We start from the raw sequence: 24,070 nt of genomic DNA, 5'->3' as shown, positions 1-24,070 counted from the left end.
GTGACATGAACTCAACATCTGGTTTAGAGATGCACTTCATAACCAGATTAGCTATGAAAATGACTGGACCCCCATGCTCTCATTAGGTTCACCAACATACAGCACTGTTTTAGACAGCTGCTCTAACAGGTTACCACAGACAGGGTGACATAAAGAACCACCATCCATTTTTCACAGTTCTGCAGGCTGGGAAGTCCAAGATCAGGGTACTAGATTTGGCTCCAGCAAGGATCTGCTTCCTGGCTTACAGATGGCCTTCTTGTTTTCTCACATGGTGTAGACAGCAGAGCAAGAAGTCTTTTTTCTTCTGAGGGCACTAATTCCACCCATGAGGGCTCTACCCTCACGACCTAATTATTTCCCAAATGCCCCACTACTGAAACCATCACATTGGGTATTAAAGGTAGTATCTGAAATTTAGGGAAATACATTCAGTCCATCAAGGGCAAATCTGTTAGCCAGAAATACAATGCAACCTATTAGTCAGTTGGTAACACTAAGCAGGCAGCTGCATATTCAGCTTTAACTTTCATGAACCACTGATTTTCCAACAAGTCTATCTTCCACACATAGCAACTGTACAATTTGTCACAGTAAAAGGTAACTATCTGAAAAGGACTGCCTTAATACCATGCAGATAACAAATTCCTCTAGAATCTCAAATATTTTATGCTTGGATTGAGCCAAGACTTGAAACAGCTGATCACTGGGATTCCAATACTTTTTGTTTCAAACATTTGCTTTCAGGGAATTGTACTTCAATGTTATCAATAATCTCAAGGAACACATATTTCATATACACCCCATTACATGATCCTGCCAATCATTAAGTGCCACGAGATATTTTTCTCAGGCCTTAGTACTAAGATAGTGACGCACTTTCTATGTCTCATCTTGTGGAGACTAATCCATGTAAGTCAATGGTCCTTCTTCCCCCCCAAAAAAATTCAGAGTTGAATTTTCTGCCTAATTCAAGTAGTCCTGAAGTTATTGTGTCATGTATTTTGCTTAAAATATATCCCTGGGCTTTATCTTGTTTTGTCTAGCAATCTTTCCATTGATTATAATTCCCTTACTTGCTTATTGTTGTTATTTTATTAAGCTCACTTTCTAAAAAGTTGAACAAAGCAGAAAACAAAATAGCAAGTCTTGGGCTCAAGTGGACACAGAAATGGGAGAAAATCAGTTGCAGTAGGGCAGGCAGCATTTGGCACTGTGGTTAAGATGCCACTTGGGACACTGCATCCCATACTGGAGTGCCTGGGTTATAGTCCTACCTCTGCTCCTGATTCTGGCTTCCTGCTAATGTGGCCCCTGGGGGGCAGAGGTAATGGGTTAAGTACTTGGGCCCCCAGTACTCACATGGGTAAGTATCAGGTCCCTGACTTGAACCTGGCCCAAGCTCAGATGCTGCAGACATTTGGAGGGTGAACCAGCTCTGTCTCTCAAATAAAATAAAAAAAAAGAAAAAAAGAAAAATTTTAACAAATGAATTAGAGTTGTTAAAGCAGCTACTGCTATCAAGACATAAAAATGACAAAATGTAAATAAACTAAAAGGAAACACCAGAAAGAAAACATAAAACATCATGTGTTGGAGGGGGTGCTGTGGTGTAGTGGGTTAAGGCATTATCTGTAATGTCAGTATCCATTTGGGCAGTGGTTCGAGTCCCGGCTGCTCCACTTCTGATCCAGCTCCCTGCTATCGCACCTGGGGAAGCAGCAGAGGATGGCCCAAATGCTTGGGTCCCTGTTACCCACATGGGAGACCCAGCTAAAGCTCCTGGCTTCAGCTTGGCGCAGCCCTGGCTGTTGCAGCCACTTGCAGAACATACCAGCAGATGGTATGTTCTCTGCCTCTACCTCTCTGTAACACTACCTTTCAAATAAATGAATGAATAAATCTTAAAACAAAAAAAATCCTTAGCTCGTTTTCTGGTACTATGCTGTTAAAAACCTCCCCTCAAACTTAGGATAGAAATCTCATGAGCTATCAAATGAACTCTGTCATTTTCATGTAATATAAGATGAACTGTTTATATCATCTAAATAAATTAGCATATGTCTCATACAAAGTGGATTCCTCCAAGAGCAATTTTAATTTGTTGAAACAATTTACAGAGCAAAACGTTTTTTTAGCTATCACAAATACCATCTTAAAAAACAGTACCAAGAATTCAAATAACCTACTTCGATGTGTTAAATGAAAATATTTTTATCAAATATGTTTAAAAGATTTATTTATTTGATAGGCAGAGTGACAGAGATCTTCCCCAAAATGGCTGGGGCTACAGTCAACTCCAGGAGCCAGGAACTTCATCTAGATCCCCTATATGGGTGGCATGTGACCAGGTACTAGGGCCACACTCCACTTCCTCAAGTGCATTAGCAATGAGCTGGATTGGATATGGAACAGCTGGGGTGTCAACTTATGACTGGATAATGGGATTCCAGCATCACAAGTGGTGGCATAATGCGTGATGCCACAATGCTGGCCCCACTAAATATTCTTGTATAAGAAAAACTACAAAGAAAACTAGAAGCAAAACAAGTAACTCTGTGAATTTTAAACTGTTTTATTTTTGTTCTGGAAATTTTATCTTTACTAAAAACCTTTTACTGTAACATCAACAGACATATTAATCCACTGAGACTTTGTATAAACAAATACTTTTGAGTCATCATGATACATTTTTCAAGGTTTTCCACACAAAACTGCTTAAAGAATATTTCCAACCATATTGCTGATTTTAAAATAAACAAAGTCTTTCTCTTTTAGGAGAAATGTTCTGCTGTGACATTATCCTTTTACCATCTTCAGTGTAAATTCTGGGTGAACCAGGATGGCCGCTTCCTGTCCCGTTCGATGATCCTCTTGCCCTGATCTTCTTCAGATGGTGTCTCCCCCGTGTACAGCACCACAGTCTCTACCGTAGGAGCCTTAAAAGGGCCTCCTTCTTGTTTTCCTATCTGTTGTCTGATTGCTGCAGTCTCCTTACGCACTTTCTCATAGCAATAGCCACAAAGGACGTGCTTCTGTTTCAGGTGGCCACATTCTGGACACACGTCTATATTATTCTTCAAAACAACAAACACAGATATTAACAAGAGGCAAATATGGTACCGAAATAGTTACTGGAGTAATGCTGACATTTTAACTTTCTAGTTCATAATCAATCAAACAGGGAAACTTATCCAGAGGCTGTATGAATAAATTCAATGGTAGAAATCTGCAAAAGCACAATCACAAAAATCAACATCTTTTATTACCTTAACTTTAATAAGCTTATGAGGATTTCTTCTCCTACACCGATTAACTTCAATGGTGCGTCTGTTTTTAGGAGCTGCCATCCAAAAGATACTGTCCAAAAGGCTGGAATTCTCACTCTCACTGGTATCCTTTGGCTCTGTAAAGATGGTTGGTCCCTGGACTGCTAATGCTGGTTCTATAAGACACGAAGATACAGAATCAGTTTCTAGCTCCTAAATGATTCCTTATGGATCTCAATCTTCTTAACAATGAACAGTAATATGTCAGCAGACACACATGTAGACATATAATTTTAGAATGCTGAATTTCAGCAGACATTTAATAGGAAACCTCAGCTATCAAGATGTACAGATGATGGTGTTTGCAGACACTGCCACAATGCAGTCACTCTCCAATGCTCCAACGACAGCACTGCCTCCTGCTTGCCAAGCTCCAGCTGAGAAGTGGGTAAGTACAGAGCTCTGTATTCCATGGCTCAGCTCCTACAGAGCAGACTGCTCTGCCACAAATCAACTGCTGATAAAGCACCTGGGAAGCAACCGCCTACAAAAGCCACTCACAACAGTGTACCCTTTACTTGGAGGGGTGAAGAAACATCATCATGACAGGTCAGGTACGGTGGCATTCCGTGAAATTAGACACTATCAGAAGTCCACTGAGCTGCTGATTCGCAAACTCCCCTGACAAACTGCTCAGGATTTCTAGATAGATCTTCGTTTTAAGAGCTTGCTGTTGCTGTTTTGCAGAAGGCAAGTGAGGCCTATCTAGTTGGCCTTTTTGAAGACACCAAACTATGTGCTATGCATGCCAAGACATCCAGCTAGCAGGCAGCATACATGGAAAATGTGCTTAAGAATTCATTATGATGGGAAACATTCCATTCTCAAAAAATATTTTCTTTTCTTCTTACTATTGGTAGTTTAACATTAGATTTTTTTCCCCCCACAGGGTGAAAAGGTACCTAAGTATATGATTGCGATGGGAAATATAAGGGGACAGAAATCAGATGTTGGCAGTTTCTCCACTTTCATTTTTGTTTGTGAATTTTTAATACAAATGCGGGGACAATGTTTCAGCGAACAAGTTTCAGCAGTTCAACTTTTTTTTTTTTTTTTGACGGGCAGAGTTAGTGAGAGAGAGAGACAGACAGCAAGAAAGGTCTTCCTTCCATTGGTTCACCCCCTCAAATGGCCACTACGGCCGGTGTGCTGCACCGATCCGAAGCCAGGAGTAAGGTGCTTCCTCCTGGTCTCCCACACGGGTGCAGGGCCCAAGCACTTGGGCCATCATCCACCAAGCAGTTCAACTTTTTTTTTTTTTTTTTTGACAGGCAGAGTGGACAGTGAGAGAGAGAGACAGAGAGAAAGGTCTTCCTTTGCCGTTGGTTCACCCTCCAATGGCCGCCGCAGCCGGCGCGCTGCGGCTGGCGCACCGCGCTGATCCAATGGCAGGAGCCAGGAGCCAGGTGCTTTTCCTAGTCTCCCATGGGGTGCAGGGCCCAAGCACCTGGGCCATCCTCCACTGCACTCCCTGGCCACAGCAGAGAGCTGGCCTGGAAGAGGGGCAACCGGGACAGAATCCGGCGCCCCGACCGGGACTAGAACCCGGTGTGCCGGCGCCGCTAGGCGGAGGATTAGCCTAGTGAGCCGCGGCGCCGGCTTGCAGTTCAACTTTTAACAATTATAAATAAGCCTGTTAAATTTTTGTGGACAATGCCACCATTTGGATTTTTTTAAAAATAAGCAAATTTCTTATTGATTGCAAAAATATAAATAGCTAAACAGAAAGATCCTCCTTAACCTGAAATGGGGTTACACCCTGATAAATCCATTCTAAGCTGAAAATATAAGTCAAACACACACCTAATACACTTAACCTACATAACGTAACTTAGCAACACAGTATACTACAGAATTTAGCCTGCAAGGCTGACTGAGCTGTGGCTCACTGCTGCTGCATCCCCACGAGCATCACACTGCATACTGCTAGGCTGGGAAAAGATCCAAATTCAAAATCTGAAATACCATTTCTACTGAAATCCAACGTGGAACTAGCTTAAGTTGGGGACTATCTGCACTAAAGCTCCTACAAAACAAAAAGAATTTATTTTTAATGGAAACTGCTGAAATGAGATCAGGGCAATTCTATTAAGAGTTTCTCACTTCATGAAACACAAAACTCAGGAAATTAGTAGTAAGCATGAATAAAAGTCTGATAGGTGCCAAAATTAAATAATACCAGAAAAATTAGTTAAGTGTCCACCTTGTACTTGATGAGCAGTAATGTGCACGTAAATCTTAGACTGAAATTCCATAAATGCACTGAAATAACTCATTAACTTTTTATTATTACATTCAAATAGGGTTAGCTCCTTTACCATAAAACCCGGTAGACCCCTCAAGTCACAATTCTCCTGGTATTCCTTTTCAGTATCTCTCTTTTTTTTTTTATTTTTATTTAATGAACATAAATTTCCAAAGTACAGCTTATGGATTACAATAGCTCCCCCCCCCATAACTTCCCTCCCACCTACAACGCTCCCCTCTCCCACCCCCTCTCCCCTTCCATTCACATCAAGATTTTCAATTATTTTTATATACAGAAGATCAATTTAGCATATATTAAGTAAAGATTTCCACAGTTTGCTCCCACACAGAAACACAAAGTGTAAAATACTATTTGAGTATTAGTTATAGCATTAATTAAACACCAAAGAGTAATTGTGTATTAATTACAGAGTTCAACCAATAGTTTTAAGTAGAACATAAAATGCAACTTGTGTATTGTTGTGGCTTCCCCCCTCCAACCTCCCTCCCTCCTGCGGCCCTCCCCTCTCTCACTCCCTCTCCCATCCCGCCCTTTATCACGTTTCATTTTCAATTACCTTCATATACTGAGGATCAACTTAGTATATGCTAAGCAGGGATTTCAACAGGCTGCACTCACACAACCGAACCAGGTATAGGGTATTGTTCGACTAGTAACTTTTCAGTATATTTCAAAGTACTCCTAAACATACCCTGGGTTTTTGTTTTCGTTTCTTTCTTTTAGATACAGAACGAGCTACCTCTCCCATCAACTGGTTCACCCCCCAAATGCCGGCGTGGCCCGGGCTGCAGCTGGGAGCCTGGAACTCAATCCGAGTCTCCCTGTGGGTGGCGAGAACCCAATTACTTAAACCATCGCCTCTGCCTCCCAGGGTCTGCATTAGCAGGATACTTCTTCAACAGAAAAGTGGAGACAGTAAGATCACTGCTAAGAATATCCCCAGAAGCACATGGAGCAAGCTTACTTAGCACACACACATTGATGCGTGTGTACACACACATACACCGGCCAACACTCTGTATCCTGTGTATCCTGGCTTCTCCAACTCCACTGAGCTCTCGCTCTCGGCCCTCCCTTGTTTTCCCTTTAAAACACCCAAATCACCCGCGCACAAATCGGAATGGAGCTCAGTCCCGCCCTACGCTCAGCAATTAGGGAATAAAGTCTATTTTCGGTGCTGCAATGTCCGGCGGTGTTTACCTCTGACATGGTAACAGCGCTTGGTTAACTGTGTAACTGTGGGGCAAGTAGAGGAATTTTCTGTTTTCTGCAAAGGTCGTAGAAACAGCAGCCTACTGCTGTCACGTGAAAGACACGAACATTCGAACGCCGGCCAAGGACGAATAAGGAATGCGGGCTACCATGCGGCTGGGGGGTTCCCTCCCCACGAAGCCCTTCTTTACCTACCCCATGGCACACGAGGAAAGCCTGGGTGGCCCAGTTGAAGCTTCCGCTGTAGTTGCTCCCACCAGTTTCGGAACAGTACCCGGAATGCCTGGTGCTGCTGAAACATCACAACCAGCACGGGCGACGCCATCTTCGTCACCGGAAAACGGAACCCACTACCTAGCTTGGGCCCGCCCCTACGTCACGCATGCGCACAGAGTCGTGTCCGTGCAAACCGAGCTTCTAGAACTACGACACCCAGCATGCATCTGGCGCGGCTCTGCGTCTTCTCCAATCAGAGAGAGAGAAGGAAAGGAGCGTGGAGGGGAAATAAAGGGAAACCGGCCTCAGCGCGCATGTGTACGGATGTGCTTAAGCTCTCCTGGTAAAGATGGCGGAGCGCGGGTACAGCTTTTCGCTGACTACATTCAGGTAAGGCAGGGTCCTTAAGGTCTTCCGCGTAGCTAGGTTGTAGGAGCTCATGCAGGTTCGTGATGTCCGTTCTTGCCTCTGTTTTGGTGCTTCCAGAGGTTCCAGCTAGTTGTGGAGTTGGAAATGTAGCTTTGCAAAGTCATTTGACGGGCCAGCCGCAGGCCTGGAGAAGCGGTACCGGGCGCGGCGGGAGCGCGGGCCTGTGGGTTCGGGGCGAACTTTGGGCTGCGGGACGGTGAGGCCCTAGGCCAGAGATTGGCTTTCTCGTCGGACACTGGAGAAGAACTGATTAGCCGTCTCCAGGTGACCCCTTCAGATCTTGGGACTTCCTCCTGGCCAAGTAGGCCTGATGCTGGAGCTCCTGAAACTGAGATTTGGGTCACATTGTGGGCCCTCCTTGCTCCCCACTCCCCTTTTTTTGAAAGCCTCGGCTTTACAGTTAGGTCAGAGTCTCGGGCGCTAGTGTCTTGAAACCACTTTCGGTTTCCTTAGTGCCACTTTCAGACGGAGAAGGACCGAAAAATGAGTTTCTGTCGTGTTTTTGTAAGCCGTAAAGCCCTAGGCTACGGTTTGCAATTCGACTTTTTATTTGGGGGAGAGGGGATGTATTTGCCAAAAGGGTTAAGCTGTCTTAACAAGGAGTTAAAGGAGTAAGTATAATTTTTCAAAATACTCTGGAGGTAAACCGTGGTCCCCAGATAAGAAAACCAACACGGAGGAATTGAAGACGTCGGCCAGAGGAGAGTTCTGATTTAACCACTTGATGGGGGATGAGGAATGCCCCGCTTAGTCCAAATGTAGGCCTGTGTGGTGCCCGGATGCCCGTGGGATCTAACTTGTTGAGTCCTTTCTGTTTAGGTGCAACTTAACCTATTCCGTCTCCTTCCGTTACCACACATGATTGTTAACCTGACATGTTACAGACAAACTAACCATGGCTCTGGCAAATTAAATAACTTGTCTAAGGTCACCAAGAAGTAACTGAATGCCATCTTAAACCCAGTTCTTTCTGATGATAAAATTGGCCCTGTCATAGTCTGTCATGAGGAACTTTTATTGCAGAATTGATTTCATTCAGGTTACAAAACTATCACATATCCTCACTTGAAATAAAAGAAAAAAAGAAGGTATTTTTGGATTTTAGGAAGACAACATGAAAGTGCTTCAGAAGTTCATATGAAAGTAGAATTAAAATATTTATTTTAGTGAAGAAAATTTGAAGTCCATGTAGCTTTTTTAACAATATATGTTTCCCTTGAACTTTTTTGAAGTACCCTTGTATTCTAGCGCATTGACCCTACTCCAGTTTCAATACCTTTAGGAGCCCATGCTCCTTCCCAGCTTCAGAATTCATTCATAGGTAGCAGTTTGCATACTGAGTTACTGTCAATATCCTCAACAGAATCCATCCCACAAGAACATTTATCCTGTAGTCTCAAGTCACTCATCATTAGTGGTTTAATTCTCATTGCCAACAGACTAGAAACAGATTTTTCTTTTATCTGATAGAGGGTTGGACGTGTTAAAAAAGCAAGTTTACTTTAATCAAGAACTTTGTTATGAAAGATTCAGTCCCTGAAATATAGAGGATTACACTTTGTTAGAATGGACCACCTTTGTTCACAAGTACTCCTGTGAACATGGCTACCTTGCGCAAATACAAGAAGTCTTCAGAAAGTTCAAGAAACTACATTATGCCAAAACCTCTTGCACTAAAACATTCCTCTATACCACTTTCCATGAATTTTGTACAAGTACTCTTGTAGGAGAAGGGATAAAGTGGGTGGGGGCAGTCATGCAGGGCTTTGTGAGCCAGAGTAAGGAGTCCTTTAAGTGAGCTAAGAAGTTATTTCAGGATTAAGTGGGGTAACATGGCACAGCGGTAGGTGTTGGGGAGGGTGGAAGTAAGGGTGAGCAAGAGGGAAAACTAGTGGAAGACTACACTAACTCCAGAAGAGATGCTGGGTGGGTAGTGGCACTGCAGAATACGGAGGTGCTTGGTGCTCGGCATGCTCACAGGTTGGTGGTAGTTCAAACAGGAAAAATCGGTGGTAGAGATACGTGCAGTCTGGGCGCGGAGAAAAGTACTGTTTTCCTGAGTCTCAGTGTTCCCCAGAGGTATGTGACTAGGTATAGAACAGGAATTGGAAGTTCGACAGACCCAGAAAGCCTTGAGACAATTATTGAACTAGTGACCAATGAAGGAAAACAAAAAGTTCAACCTAACTTTTTTTTTTTTTAATTTTTTTTTCTTTCTTTCTTTTTTTTTTTTTTTGACAAGCAGAGTTAGACAGTGAGAGAGAGGGAGAGAGACAGAAAGAAAGGTCTTCCTTTCTCCATTGGTTCACCCCCCAAGTGGCCACTATGGCCGGCGCACTGCGCTGATCCGAAGCCAGGAGCCAGGTGCTTCCTCCTGGTCTCCCATGCGGGTGCAGGGCCCAAGCACTCAGGCCATCCTCCACTGCCCTTCCGGGCCACAGCAAATAGCTGGACTGGAAGAGGAGCAACCAGGACTAGAACCCGGGGTGCTGGTGCCGCAGGCAGAGGATTATCCTAGTGAGCCATGGTGCCAGCCCAACCTATGTTGTTTTTTTTTTTTTTTTAATTGTCTATTTATTTGAAAGGCAGAGCTACAGAGAGGCAGAGAGAGAAAGAGGTCCTCCCATCACCCGCTGGCCCACTCCCAGGATGGCCTCAACAGCCAGAGCTGTGCCGATCCAAAGCCAGGAGCTTCTTCGGGTCTCCCACTTGGGTGCAGGGGCCCAAGGCCTTGGGCCATCTTAACTGCTTTCCCAGGCCATGGCAGAGAGCTAGATGGGAAGTGGAGCAGCCCGGACTGGATCTGGCATTGCAGGTGGTGGCTACCTGCTATGCCACAGCGCTGGCTCTTCAATCTGACTTTTTAACTTGCTTGTCCATTTGATGCTCACCTACTCAAGTCAGCTCATATTTAAGCTACTCAACTTACATTGGTCTAGATTTGTCTCTATCAGGCAAACGATTGTGGATTTCTGTACTAAGCTATGAAATGGAATCCTGACTTTGTTGAGGAAGAAAAATACTGTAAAATAATAATAATAACAACAACTCAAATATGAGTCTTAGCCAGAGAGGAAGCTCAGACACCATGCTCATGAGTCCATGGTAATTCAGGCATCAGAGGGTCAGGGCAGCTTCCCTGAGGACATGACATTTCCAGTAAGAATGGAAAGGTGGCCAGTTCACCAAGCAGCAGACCAGTGTGTTTCAGAGTATCAGCTTGTCAAAGGGGATTTTGAAGTTTAAAAGTGGCTGTGTATCTGAAGCAGAGTTGACAAAGGGAGTATTCATCACTGTGTGAAGATAAGCAGATGGTCTTCTGAGGTTTAAGGTTGTCTTTTCAGTAGTAAACAAGAGATAGGGACCTGGCTTTGTCAGTTTGCACAAATTACTTTCACCCATAGACTTGTCTTTATAAAATAAGATGTTTGTGATATTTACTATAACTAGATCAAAATAAAATACAATAGTACTTCAGAATTCATGGAAAAGGGAACTAAATTTAAAAGTTTATTTTGGTGCAAAAAATTTGAAATCCATGTGTAGTTTTTTCACAAAAGGCATTTTCCATGAACATTTTAAAAACCCCATGTTATAACAAAAGAGCAGTGTGAGATTAGCATTTGATGATGAAAGTTGTAGAACTAGATTTGTTAACTATAACCAGCTAATGGTTTCTAGAAGTAGTTTTCCATTACATAGAGGATATACTTCTTTGTGAATGATAGCTATGTCTTATATCTCAGATTATGTCTGCTTCCTGAAAACTCTACATGAAATATATGCCACTGTTTGGTTTTTAACAGACACATCCATTTTCTTAATAACACGAGTATTCAGTGTTTGCTTCATGCTTATTTTGTGCCAGAAACTTTCCTAGGTATCACTTTACTTAATCATGACAACACTCAGAAATAGGTAACTACTATAGTCTTATTGTCCGCATCTTACAGATGAGAAAATAGAGAAAGTTTAAGAAAGTGTGTTGCAGAGAGTCATAAGTTGGTGAAAGGAGGCAACAGTAATGATGCTGCTGTAAGCAGCAGACACAACACAAAATTAGCGTTTCACTCTGAGGATGTTTTGTACAGCTTCACCTTAGACCTCAAAAGCTAGCTATTCATTGGGATTTCATTAATGAGTTTTAAGCCATATATCTGCCCTCTCTCAGAGATGTCCTTGCAATAAATATTTGAGAATATGTGAATTTAACAATTATCTGTGTTTCATTTTAAGCCCCTCTGGTAAACTTGTCCAGATTGAATACGCTTTGGCTGCTGTAGCCGGAGGAGCCCCTTCAGTGGGAATTAAAGGTAATTAAATACTTTATTCATTTCAGGTGCCTGTTAACAGTTATCCTAAATTATTTTGGAATTAATCAGTAATTTAAATAAGTAGCTGTGGAAGCATATTTTAGCATAAAGTTCTTTTTGTTGCAATGTTTTAAAGTTTAAAGAACATAGTAATAAGCCTAAGGAGGTGATTAAAGTTTCTTTTCAAAGTAGATGTAGCACCTTTATCTGTTAGTTGTGATAACTCACAAACAGTCTTTGCCATTCATAAAACCAAGTGTTTTGTTTTTCCACTAATGATATCAATGCCCTGGCAGTTTTTACTCTTAATGTAATTTAGAAAGGTAATTATAAAACATAATCTAAAGATACTGTTGTTTCATATCCCAAAAACTGTTGTTTATTTTAAATTTTGTTGTAAGAACAGTAGACCATGCAGACAGAAATCCATTATTTTGAAACATGTAAATTCTGAAGTATCCTAGAGTGCTTCAAGAAAGATTGTGTAATGCTTTTAGCTGTAGGGATTTTTTTTTTTTTTTAATTTAGCATAAATTACCAGTTAGGGAAAAATTGATTTATTATTCCTTAGATAACCTTTATGTAGGAATCCAGAAGAAAATATTTTGTAAATTAAAGGAAATAAGAAAAAGTATTTGGGTTTAATTAATGATTAGAGAATTCTCAAAAGTGTCTTTAAACAATTATATAAACATTTATGTCTTTTTGTTTTTAAGCTGCAAATGGTGTGGTATTAGCAACTGAGAAGAAACAGAAATCCATTCTGTATGATGAACGAAGTGTACACAAAGTGGAGCCAATCACCAAGCATATAGGTTTGGTGTATAGTGGCATGGGCCCAGATTACAGGTACTTCATACAACTTAGAGTTTGTCTCACCAAGTCATAATGGATTGCAAACTATACCTTAGAGGAGACAAATAAGGGATACTTACTTTTACGGTTCCAGCTCTTTTTTATTTTTTTGTTTATTTTTGCTTGTTTAGCCACAGCTACCTCATTGACAGCTAAGTTTAGTTCATCTGTGGGGGTCACTTTCAGGAGGATAAATCAGTTGAAAGAAAGAATCTTTGTTTAGTGGACCTTCCCTTCTGACTATCATCCTCTACTATCCATGAACTGGGAGCTTTCTAATGTACTTTATTTAAAGTGATAAAAGCGGCTGGCGACGCAGCTCACTAGGCTAATCCTCTGCCTGCGGCGCTGGCATTCTGGGTTCTAGTCCTGGTCGGGGCGCTGGATTGTGTCCCAGTTGCTCCTCTTCCAGTCCAGCTCTCTGCTGTGGCCCGGGAAGGCAATGGAGGATGGCCCAAGTGCTTGGGCCCTGCACTCGCATGGGAGACCAGGAGGAAGCACCTGGCTTCGGATTGGCGCAGCGCGCCAGCCGTAGCGGCCATTTAGGGGCTGAACCAACAGAAGGAAGACTTTTCTGTCTCTCTCTCACTGTCTAACTCTGCCTGTCCAAAAAAAAAAAAAAAGTGATAAAAGCAATACGTGTTACAATAAACTATATTTTTAAAGTGTCAGGAAGCAAAAAAAAAACCACAAAAGCCAAATAAAGAAAAAAAAAAGACGCATCATCACTATCTAGAGTTAACCTTGTTACTTTATCTTTATTTCTGTTCTTAGCCAAGGAACAGAATTCTTAAAGGCTACTGAACATTGCTGAGTGTGGTAACGAGGGACCTTGATGCTCCTATAGTCACTCCCTTTCTATTTCACAGGAAGAGACATAATAATCCTGTAACATCAGGGATTGTATCAGCAACTGAAATTGTATTAGCATTTTGAAAGAGGTTGACAGCTTTCTTTGTCATTTAACTAGTAAAGGGGATATGCTTTGTTACTCCTGATTTTGTGAGTGTGGCTAGAGTCAGAGTTTCACTTTAGTGAGTCAGAGAGAGCAGCAAGGTCACTGGGAAGTGATGAGGCTTCAGTGGCAGGAGATCCTGATAGAATTTTATACAAGGGATACTGCAGTGTGCTGCCACTGACAGGGAAAGCTGAAGTGGTTTGGACATGAGTATCATCCAGAGGGATATGTGCAGGTTTCAGAATAGTAGTACATAAGCAGGTAAAGATAAATTCTATTTGTCTTACTACTTACTTGCTATATGGTATATTCTTGATATCTTTTGACAAATTTTTGCTTTAAACTTACAGCTTCTTACTGTTTCTTAGTCTCTGAAGGGTAGTCTTTGAAGTGTAGGGAGAGATTATGACAGTCTGCAGAAGAGATTTGGGCAGAGCAAGGACATGCACACAGTATGTGAGTGTATGTGTTTTCATGTTCACGTGTGCATTGTTGGCTGGGGTGAGGTATAAAATGGTGGCTGCCCTCGTGTTGAGGGGACCATCTTGAAGAATCCAAGAAGGGAGGTGAAGCTCTTATTTTTTCATTAAGTGTTACTGCTAAGCCAACTGGTGCCCGGCCCTCATTCTCTTTCTCTGTTTGCCCTGTTCTTGCCTGTTAACTCAACTCTTCTGTGATACTCTGATCATGTTCTTCTAAATCACCTAAGCATCAGATGTAAGAGCAGAACTGCCTTTGAGCTAATATTATTGAGCAGATACATGTTGAAACTTCCGCTATAGCGGTACACCTGTGGGAGGACAGTGAGTCTTTAGGTCACAGAGTGTCTCCCTTCTAAGTAAATCTTACTTCTTCCTCACTAGAGTGCTTGTGCACAGAGCTCGGAAGCTAGCCCAGCAGTACTATCTCGTTTACCAGGAACCCATTCCCACAGCCCAGCTGGTGCAGAGAGTAGCTTCTGTGATGCAGGAGTACACCCAGTCGGGGTAAGTGGCTTTTATACCTGAATGGGGCATGCATTAGGGGAGAAAAGAAAAAGGGATAGATGTTTAAATAAAAGGAGGCTTGCTTCCTTTGCAGAAGGTCTTTCACACAAAAAGCTAGAATATTTTATTTTGGAAAAAAGTGAAATTTTTTTGTTCATATAACGGTAGAAAGGCTTTTGGCAGGTGTGTAAAGCATGTCCTCACGGGCAGGCAGCCATCGGTACGTCCACCTTCACCTCTCCAGGCCCGTGAGGAAAGCAGGAGCTCTGAACACAATGTGTTCATTTAATTCCAGAGTTCATCAGTTTGTGCATGGGATAGTGTAAGGTGGTTGTTGATAGGTAAGCTGCATTTGTTGAATGTTATCATTTCATTAGGACTGTAAATGTTACAACACAGTTACCTGTATTAGGTATTGTATCCTTTAATATAAAATTATTATTACTAAGATTTGTTTATTTATTTGAAAGATAGAGTTACAGAGAGGGAAAGAGAGCTCTTCCATAACTAGACTACTCCCCAAATGGCCACAATGACCAGTGTTGGGTGAGGCTGAAGCCAAGAACCTGGAACTCCATCCGGGTCTCTCACGTGGGCAGCAGGATCCCAAGCACCTAGCCCATCTTCTGCTGCTTTCCCAGGTGCATTGGCAGGCAGCTGGATAGGAAGTAGAACAACCAAGACTCAAACTGGTACTCACATGGGATTCTGGCATCACAGGCGGTGACTTAATCCACCTTACCACAATGCCAGCCCCTAATCCTCACTATCATAAAGAGAATGTATTTTTAATTGATTCACTCAGAAAGGTGTTAAATCCCTCTTAAAGAACTTTCTAATCTAGTTGACCTGGTAATTTGCCTTCCGTGTGAGTACTGATTTGTTATTTAAGCTGGAACACCTTGACAAAGCCGAGTAATTTGCATTTTCCTTTCTGCAGTGGTGTTCGTCCGTTTGGAGTTTCTTTACTTATTTGTGGTTGGAATGAGGGGCGACCATATTTATTTCAGTCAGATCCGTCTGTAAGTATCATTAGTGTATTGGAGGGATTTATTAAAAGTTCTCTTTGAATAATATAGAAGTCATAAGAACTTTAAAATTTAGCAGTATTTTCTTTTTGTTTTTCATTTGGGCTTTAGAAATTATAAGCTAGCATATATTCATTTGCTCTACAATGGGATGTTGGTGTTTGCACTAGAAGATATAGTATACTATATAAATAGATATACTATATAACTAGAGGATAACAGGGGGTGCACAGAGGGTGCCTCAAAGTTCATGGAGACTTAAAATTAAAAGCTAAGCTGCAAATTCACTCAGTGCAAGTGTCCTCACCTCATCTCTGAGCTTCTGAGGTGGAATGAGAGACCCTGAACCCTTTTGTCCACTGGGCAGCAGAACCGCCATCTCTGGAACCCTGTTTCACCTTTTGCTCTGTTTTTCCTTGTTGTATCTGAAAAGTAATTGATTTCATTTAAAATATATTTGATATTTTTCTTTGGATTTTTTTTCATATTTTTCAACAGATGAAACCATGTTATATATAACATATTGCTGGTACCCTCATTTCACATTAGATTATATAATAAGCTAAAGATACCACTCTTGATTATTTGCTTTAAGTTAACCTCATGTCCTTTGGCCTTTTTGCATAATTTATATACAGTAAATTGCATAATCAATAACTCATCATCAGCTTGGTAAGTTCTGATATGTGTAAATACCTAAGGAAGCCAAGATACCGGACTTATCCATAATCCCCAAAAGTTGCTTCATGCCTCTCTTATCCCTACTGCTAATAACCTTTATAAAAAATAGGTATTAATGTTTTAAAATATGATCTTTTCTCTTTGTGATTAGGGAGCTTATTTTGCCTGGAAAGCCACAGCAATGGGAAAGAACTATGTGAATGGGAAAACTTTCCTTGAGAAAAGGTGGGCTCACTGTAACTTAGACACATTAGAAACTGACCTTACAGTTCTCAGCGCTCTTTAAACAACATCATGTGTCTAAACAAATTTGTCACATCACTGTGTGTTGAAATCTAGTTGCAGATGAAAGAGACAGAAATCCTCACTCTCACCTGGATTTCTAGCATGCAGTATATTAAGTGATACTATTCATTTCTTAAGTACTTTTCTTTCTATTTCTTTTGCCAGTTTCCTAAATTTGGTGAGGGGGGGTGGTTACTTTATTTTTTCTACATTTCAAAAACAACATGGATTTGAAATAAAAAAATTGGGGAAGGAAAATTTTTAACTTATTTAATGATAAATAGTTTATATTATTACAGTAAAAAGAAAAATTGGTGAAACCAAATACGTGTATTGAAGGCAGATTAAATATATGCTGTCTGTACTTGTTGAAGAGTAGAAGCAGCACTGTGTAACTGTAGGTTAAAAAAAATCAATGATATTTCTATCTTTGTATTTAAGTAGTCATAAAGCATGTAAATAGTACTATAATCATTGCTTGTTTTTTAAATTCTTTAGATATAATGAAGATCTGGAACTTGAAGATGCCATTCATACAGCCATCTTAACCCTAAAGGTTGGCTTAGTAACTAACAAAGGATTTATAATGATTTCATAATTGACTACTTGGAAAATAACCCCTTTTCCTCATTCTTCAATAGGAAAGCTTTGAAGGCCAAATGACAGAGGATAACATAGAAGTTGGAATCTGCAATGAAGCTGGATTTAGGAGGCTTACCCCAACTGAGGTTAAGGATTACTTGGCTGCCATAGCATAATAATGAAATGACTGAGCAATGGGAAATTGCAGATAATTGATCTACTTAAACATGTTTAAAGTATGTTTTGTTTTGCAGACTTTTTGCATACTTATTTCTACATGGTTTAATGGACTGATGTTTTTAAAATGACACTTATAAATCATAATAAACTGTTAAATCCAACTTACAGCTTTTTAGAATTTAGTAAAATTTTAACCTGGTTATTGCCTGCTTTTTATCACAGATAATTTCTAGAAACTACATTGCAAAGCAGAATGATGGAATCCCTTATTATTTCTCATGCAGTTTCGCAAATCTGACTGCCCTCTTTACTACCAGGTTTTGTTCATGTTCCATAAAGCAAAGCGCTGATTCTGGTCAATGTCACTGCTTCTAGAGCTGAGAGAGTCTGCAGACTTTCATGGATTCATGAGATAGGAGGCTTAGGTTATTTATACATCAGAAGGTATGAAAGAGATTCACCTGTAAGATTGTACTGGAGCTATGAACAATGCTAGGCCAAATAGGTCCCCTGTAGGAGATACATTCTGTAAGTAAATAAATAGTGGTTTGCTGATTCCTATTGATTTCTCCATCACAAGTAGGTAAACATGTAAAAGGAACCCCCTAGATTGTACTAAATCTTTTTAAGGATGACCATAAGTAATGGAAATAAAATATGAACACTTACGTGTCAAAACTATTGCTTAAGCCTCTCCCTCATTAATCCATAATGTAATCTAAATGTAAACCTCCTCCATAAATAAGGTTAATTGAAACTAGCAAATATTGGGTTATCTAACTCCACTTGCATACTTGAAGGCGTAGTGCTTAGTTTTGTTTCTCTGGATTTTTTTTTTTTTTTAAGGTCTCTCAGGATAAAAGAAATGTTGTTAGTCTGATTCAATGAATATTAGGAAAGTTTATGAATGTCATCATTCTCACATGAGTGAAGAGATAGTAAGCAGTTCAGTGATTTAAATGTGCTCTAAAATTTTTGCTTAAGATTTAGGTAAGTGTAGGGGAACGGAGCCTTATCTTGGAGCACTTTTGTCAGGATTCTGCCTACCTTCTCTGTAACACCCATACATTGTTAAAGGTAGCAGAAGTGTTATACGAGATGGGAGATGGCACCTTGATCTCCTGTTTACAGATGTTTGTCTTGAAGCTTTCATATTATGATCTCTGTATGGGCTCCTGTTACACTGTGACACTAGCACATGAGCAAGTAAACACAGAATAAAAAGGGATGGTTTTGAGGTCAGGTCTCAACTCTTTGACTTCTTGGCTGAATGACCAAGGTAATTATCTGAGGGTTTTCTAACACTAAATTTGGTAATAGAGGTAAGAGGCCTGGCGTGGTAATGGTTAAGTACTCTGTTAAGCTGCTGCTACATTTGCATGGCTAAGTTTGCTCCCTACTTCGGATTCAGTTTCTGTCTTCCCACCTCTAAAAAATTGTCTCTACTTGTTCTGCCCTTTTTCTTTTCCAGTTCCATGCTGAAGCATGAACTTAAATTTTCAAAACAAATAGAAACTCAACATGGAAATGTTTAAAATTCACATACATGTGGTAGGGAGGTCAGGGGACAAGAGGAACTTGGCAAGGAAAGGAAAAATAAGGAAAAGGACTAATATAGCGTTTTACAGTTACCGAGTGCTGATAACTTTGACATCAGTGAGTATAAGGGAACATCAAAGGAGATTGCATTTAACAGAGTTTTAGAATTACTGAATGCTGACACTTTGGGCACTGATTACTAATAAGGGAACATCAAAGCAAATTTCTGTTGATCATTCATTTTCATGGAACAAAACCACCAGCTCCCTACTTCACCTTTATCGGGTGACTCTTGCCAATGTAGGCAAACTCTGAGTCTCCCTTTGTACAGAAAGCAAACTGAATTGCATGAACTGCCCAAGAATGTAGAGGAGCTGGTAGCTCCCTAGGCTTGCAGTCCCCCTCCCCCAAGAAAATTAGAATCCATCTTTCCTGTGGATGCCAGTTCGAGTCCCTGCTGTTCCACTTACAATCCAGTCCCCTGCTAATGGGAAAACTGCAGAAGATGGTCCAAGTGTCTGTGCCCCTGCAATGCACATGGGAGACCGGGATGAAGCTCTTAGCTCTTGGCTTCAGCCCTTGGGGCCATCTGGAGTGTTAAACCAGTGGACAGAAGGTCGATTTCTCTCTGTCCTCTGTCTAATTCTTTGAAATTAAATAAATCTTTAACATTTTTTTCCTGTTTCTTGGCTAAAATAAATTTCCATTCAACGTGCCAGTTGTGAAATACTTTTAAAAATTATTTTTTTTGGCTTTCTGTTTCCTTCAAATCCAACAAAAATATTGAGGAGTGAGGCCAGCATCTACTTACGAGGGAGTGCTGAATGTCACATTTTTCTAGATTATTCCACTTGCTCAGTTTCTCCAGATAAAAACAGTGGTTTAAGGGAGAGTGGGAGCGGGGTGCCAGTACTCTGGTGGGGCAGTCACTGGTGTTTCACCAGAGAGAAAACTTTGGTTCTTCATTTGCAATGGCATCTCTTGCAACTTTTGGGAGGCTTGGAGTCTGGAATCCCTCTAATGTCCTATCTCGAGTGTTGCACATTCTAGTCTTCTGCCTGGGGAAGGATGAGGAATAGCCAGCTTCAAGGGATAGAAGCGAGGACCCGGGTCCTTACACACACACAAGCTACCCCCAGTTACACCCCGCCTCCCCTCACTGCTGCCTGCCCGCTTCCTGAAGTTCCAAAGCCTTTCCTGGTTCTCTGTGGGTCACTGGCTCAGTGTCGCCTTCTGCGGGCTGTTCTCTCAGCTCTGCTGATGCGTTTTCAGAGAGGCTGCCGGGTTCAAGGAACCTCTCTCCGGACCTGTACAATACATGCACCCTTCGGGTTAAGAAAGCTGAGTAACGTGTAAAACACACGGAACAAAGCCTGCCACATGGCAAGCACTGAAGTTAATGCTCTCGTCTTCTAAAGATGCCTTAGTGTGTCTGCCGCTGGTCACCTCCTGGTCTCTCCGTCTTTGTGGGTTTATTCGGTTGCTCATTCCTTTACCGTCGTTTAAGGATTGGAGAAGGAGCACGATAGGCAGGATTAGTTTTCACTGAAAGCCCCTCAATTCTTAACATTGTCTTCACTTTCTCAAAGCCCTGGCCTTTCTGGGTGACTGGACTACTAGGCTAATAGAAATACTCCCGCCCTTAGAGGGCACCCAATCGGTCCCGTGGGCAGCACATTTCTGTAACAGCAGCTACAGAGCCCAGGAGGGTGCAGGGCAAAGTGTCCCAGTGCAGCGCCCAACAGCTGTCTCGACTTCGGCAGGCCCGTCCTACACGTTTCCTCTTCTGCTAACGAGTGTGACATCCAGCGGCCAGCGCCGCTCCTGCTCCTTCCCTACCGCCAGGTGCGCGCGCGGCTCCCGCAGGCGCGTCCCGCGGCGCCACTGGCCGAACCCGGGTGCCCTCAACAAACATGGCCGCCGTGCTAGCGTCAGCCCCGCTTGGGAGGCCGCGCTGCCGCCTGGGAATAGCGGGCTCGGCGTCACCCGGCCCGGAACCGCGTGACGCAGGACGTGCCCCAGGCTATGGGATCGCGCGGGCGGAGCTCTTCGGCGCTGAGTGAGGTGGGGGCTGCCGGGTGAGGTTTCTCGGCGGATCCGGCCCCCGCGTGCACGCGTCCGCCAGCTCGCGCTCGCGGTCCTGAGCACTGCCGGTGAGGAGCTGGGGTGGACCGTGGGGTGTCAGGGAGCTGGGCGCCCCTTCTGACACCGGAGAGGACTGAGCCGGGCCGGCTTTGGGGGAGGGCTCGGCCGCGCGTAGTCCGCGCCTGACTTCTGAGTCCCGGCGCCAGCAGAGGGCCAGTCTGACGTGGACCCGCTGTGCAGGTGGACGGGAAGGGCCCGAGGACCCACTGCGCGCCGCACGACCCCGCCGCCGCGTGTCCCGCCCACCTCGCCTGCCCGGCCGCTGCGGGGCGCACCCTTGGGGTAGTCAGTGGGAGGGTTTTCCTTCGGAGTGGGAGCGGGAGGCAAGTTGGTGGTCTCTTTCGGTCTTGACATGCCGGATTGACGTCAGATGCAGAAATTCGGCAGGCTTGATTCTCTGGCGTAAGTACCTGAGCGCCGAGGGCAGTCGGTTGAAGGAGACCCATCCAGGAGGAGGAGGTGAGCGAGGCCAAGTGCGGGCAGTTCGGCGGAGACTCCTGCTTTGCAAGTCTGCTGACCAGCTTATTATTTTAAACATTTTGAAATGAGTTCCTAAACCTTTGTAAAATTTCTCTGCTAGGAAACTCTTAGACAAAAGCGAATTCCTCGCAGAGAAGATTGCCCAACTCCTGCACTGTCCCTTAACTTAGGACATGCCGTGGACCGCATAGCCACGGCCTAACGTGTGCGCAGCGAGCCTGAAGAAAACTTCCAAGTGTAGCTGTCAGTCAGGAGGGAGTCACTCCAGAATCAGACAGACAGAAGGCCAAGTTCACAGCTTTGCTGTGAGGTTGGAATTTTTGATCCTCAGGGCAGAATTGGAGTCTCATCGTTTTGGAGCCGTGTTCCATGTGCCTTCTTTGTTTTCACAGGGAAGGAATAATGCTGTCAGCATGTCTGCGCACTCCATGCTGTGTGAACGAATCGCCATAGCCAAGGAACTGATCAAGAGAGCAGAATCACTTTCTCGATCAAGAAAAGGGGGCATAGAAGGTGGTGCAAAGCTGTGCAGCAAGTTGAAGGCCGAGTTAAAATTCCTACAGAAAGTAGAAGCTGGCAAAGTAGCTATTAAAGAGTCCCATTTGCAGAGCACCAATCTAACCCACCTGAGAGCCATTGTGGACTCCGCAGAAAACCTAGAAGAAGTCGTTAGTGTTCTTCATGTCTTTGGCTACACAGATCCTTTGGGAGAAAAGCAAACCCTTGTGGTGGATGTAGTTGCAAACGGTGGCCATACTTGGGTGAAAGCCATTGGCAGAAAGGCCGAAGCTCTTCATAACATCTGGCTGGGCAGGGGCCAGTATGGTGACAAAAGCATCATTGAGCAGGCGGAAGACTTCCTGCAAGCCAGCCACCAGCAGCCGGTGCAGTACAGCAACCCTCACATCATCTTTGCGTTTTACAACAGCGTCTCCAGCCCCATGGCAGAGAAGCTGAAAGAAATGGGCATTTCTGTGAGAGGAGACATAGTAGCTGTCAACTCTCTGTTGGATCACCCAGAAGAGCTCCACCTGAGTGAGAGTGAGTCAGATGACGAGGGGCCTGAACTTTTACAAGTGACCAGAGTAGACCGAGAAAATATACTTGCAAGTATTGCGTTTCCAACAGAAATTAAGGTGGATGTGTGCAAAAGAGTAAATCTGGACATTACTACTTTAATCACCTATGTGTCTGCCCTTAGCTATGGAGGTTGCCACTTTATCTTCAAAGAAAAAGTGCTCACAGAACAAGCGGAGCAGGAGAGGAAGGAGCAGGTTCTGCCTCAACTGGAGGCATTTATGAAGGACAAGGAGTTGTTTGCTTGTGAATCTGCCGTCAAGGATTTTCAGTCTATTTTAGATACTTTAGGAGGACCTGGGGAGAGAGAGAGGGCCACTATGCTAATTAAGCAAATCAATGTGGTGCCAGACCAGCCTTCTGAGCGTGCCTTGAAACTAGTGGCCAGTTCAAAAATTAATAGCCGCTCATTAACAATATTTGGGACGGGAGACACCCTAAAAGCCATTACAATGACTGCCAATAGTGGTTTTGTCAGAGCTGCCAACAACCAGGGTGTTAAATTTAGTGTGTTCATCCATCAGCCCAGAGCACTTACTGAGAGTAAAGAGGCGCTAGCCACTCCTTTACCAAAATGACAGTGAGCACTACTGTCCTTGAAACATTATCGTGGGAATGAGTCATTTATACCAAAGGCTGGGACCTCCCATCTCAGTTGGGAAGAAAATGGTCTATAGAGAAAATATTCTTAAAACTCTTAAATTAGTAGAGTTTTTTGTGTGTGTCATCTATATTTAAGAGTATATGTCCTCAAAAAGTAGGAAAGCACAAGAGACAACCTTGTTTCTCAAACTCTACACGTTAGCAATTAAGAAGAGAGATCCAGCTATATGAGGCTTTTAGTTGTGATATTTTTATTGGACTCAGTAGGGCTACAGTCTCCCTACTGGAAATCACAGTTCATGGAATATGGCTATACTGCATCTTGCATTACATGTCTAGGGAAAACTGTGAAGGCTGTTTTTCACTGTATTGGTTTATCAGTTAATATGGGTTGAGACTGGGAGGTAGTAGTTTTAAATTCATTTTAGATCCTAAAGCTAATGGCCATTATTGAGTGTCATGTATCAGGCAGTCTGTTGGGTATGTTTACACAAAGTTTATAATACAGAAAAATGGAAATAAAGTGAATTTTGAACACCTGAGTGTCATGAATCTATTAACAGACTTGTGAAAAGAAACCCAACAGTCTCAGTATAAACAGTATAAAACAGAACACTTAACATAAAATGTTGAATGCAAAAAGACTTACATGAAACATTCTTTAAAGAATTTGAATCTTAGAAACAGTCCCTATATGCAATATTTTAATTAATTATGAATGCTATTTTGTTCTGTTTGCAAGTGGCAAATGACTATTGGAATGCCTCCATTGAATGGTGACAAGAGATTCCATGCTAGTTACATGACAGAAGTTGTGATTAAAAATAAATGTGATGGCCATGTAACACTAGGTACCTTATCAATTTGTATTAAAACAACTTAGCAAAGAAGATATGTATTTAC

General features: G+C 42.5%; 3 protein-coding genes across 3 annotated transcripts; 2 read left to right on the top strand and 1 right to left on the bottom strand.

Annotated features, from left to right (window-relative positions):
- Positions 1-2,559: 2,559 nt before the first annotated feature.
- Positions 2,560-7,142, bottom strand: MRPL32 (mitochondrial ribosomal protein L32). The gene is made up of 3 exons (XM_002713773.6): positions 7,006-7,142; positions 3,270-3,445; positions 2,560-3,077 (listed from the first exon to the last, which is right to left on the bottom strand). Exons 1-3 carry the CDS (start codon positions 7,133-7,135, stop codon positions 2,817-2,819), a joined length of 567 nt encoding a protein of 188 aa, XP_002713819.3. The 5' UTR covers positions 7,136-7,142; the 3' UTR covers positions 2,560-2,816.
- Positions 7,143-7,342: 200 nt separating this feature from the next.
- Positions 7,343-17,484, top strand: PSMA2 (proteasome 20S subunit alpha 2). The gene is made up of 8 exons (XM_002713772.6): positions 7,343-7,416; positions 11,692-11,768; positions 12,485-12,617; positions 14,445-14,567; positions 15,508-15,589; positions 16,428-16,501; positions 17,060-17,117; positions 17,203-17,484. Exons 1-8 carry the CDS (start codon positions 7,376-7,378, stop codon positions 17,317-17,319), a joined length of 705 nt encoding a protein of 234 aa, XP_002713818.1. The 5' UTR covers positions 7,343-7,375; the 3' UTR covers positions 17,320-17,484.
- A 3,432-nt stretch (positions 17,485-20,916) lies between these two features.
- Positions 20,917-23,704, top strand: C16H7orf25 (chromosome 16 C7orf25 homolog). Its single transcript, XM_008261673.5, has 2 exons — positions 20,917-21,015; positions 21,880-23,704. The coding sequence occupies exon 2, from the start codon at positions 21,901-21,903 to the stop codon at positions 23,140-23,142; it is 1,242 nt and encodes a 413-aa protein (XP_008259895.3). The 5' UTR covers positions 20,917-21,015; positions 21,880-21,900; the 3' UTR covers positions 23,143-23,704.
- Positions 23,705-24,070: the final 366 nt, after the last annotated feature.

The sequence above is a fragment of the Oryctolagus cuniculus genome, chromosome 16 (assembly GCF_051225735.1).
Source record: "Oryctolagus cuniculus isolate XC-2025 breed Fujian yellow rabbit chromosome 16, ASM5122573v1, whole genome shotgun sequence".
Classification (NCBI taxonomy): Eukaryota; Metazoa; Chordata; class Mammalia; order Lagomorpha; family Leporidae; genus Oryctolagus; species Oryctolagus cuniculus.
The sequence above is the reverse complement of the archived record's forward strand: the minus strand, read 5'-3'. Positions and strand labels throughout refer to the sequence as shown.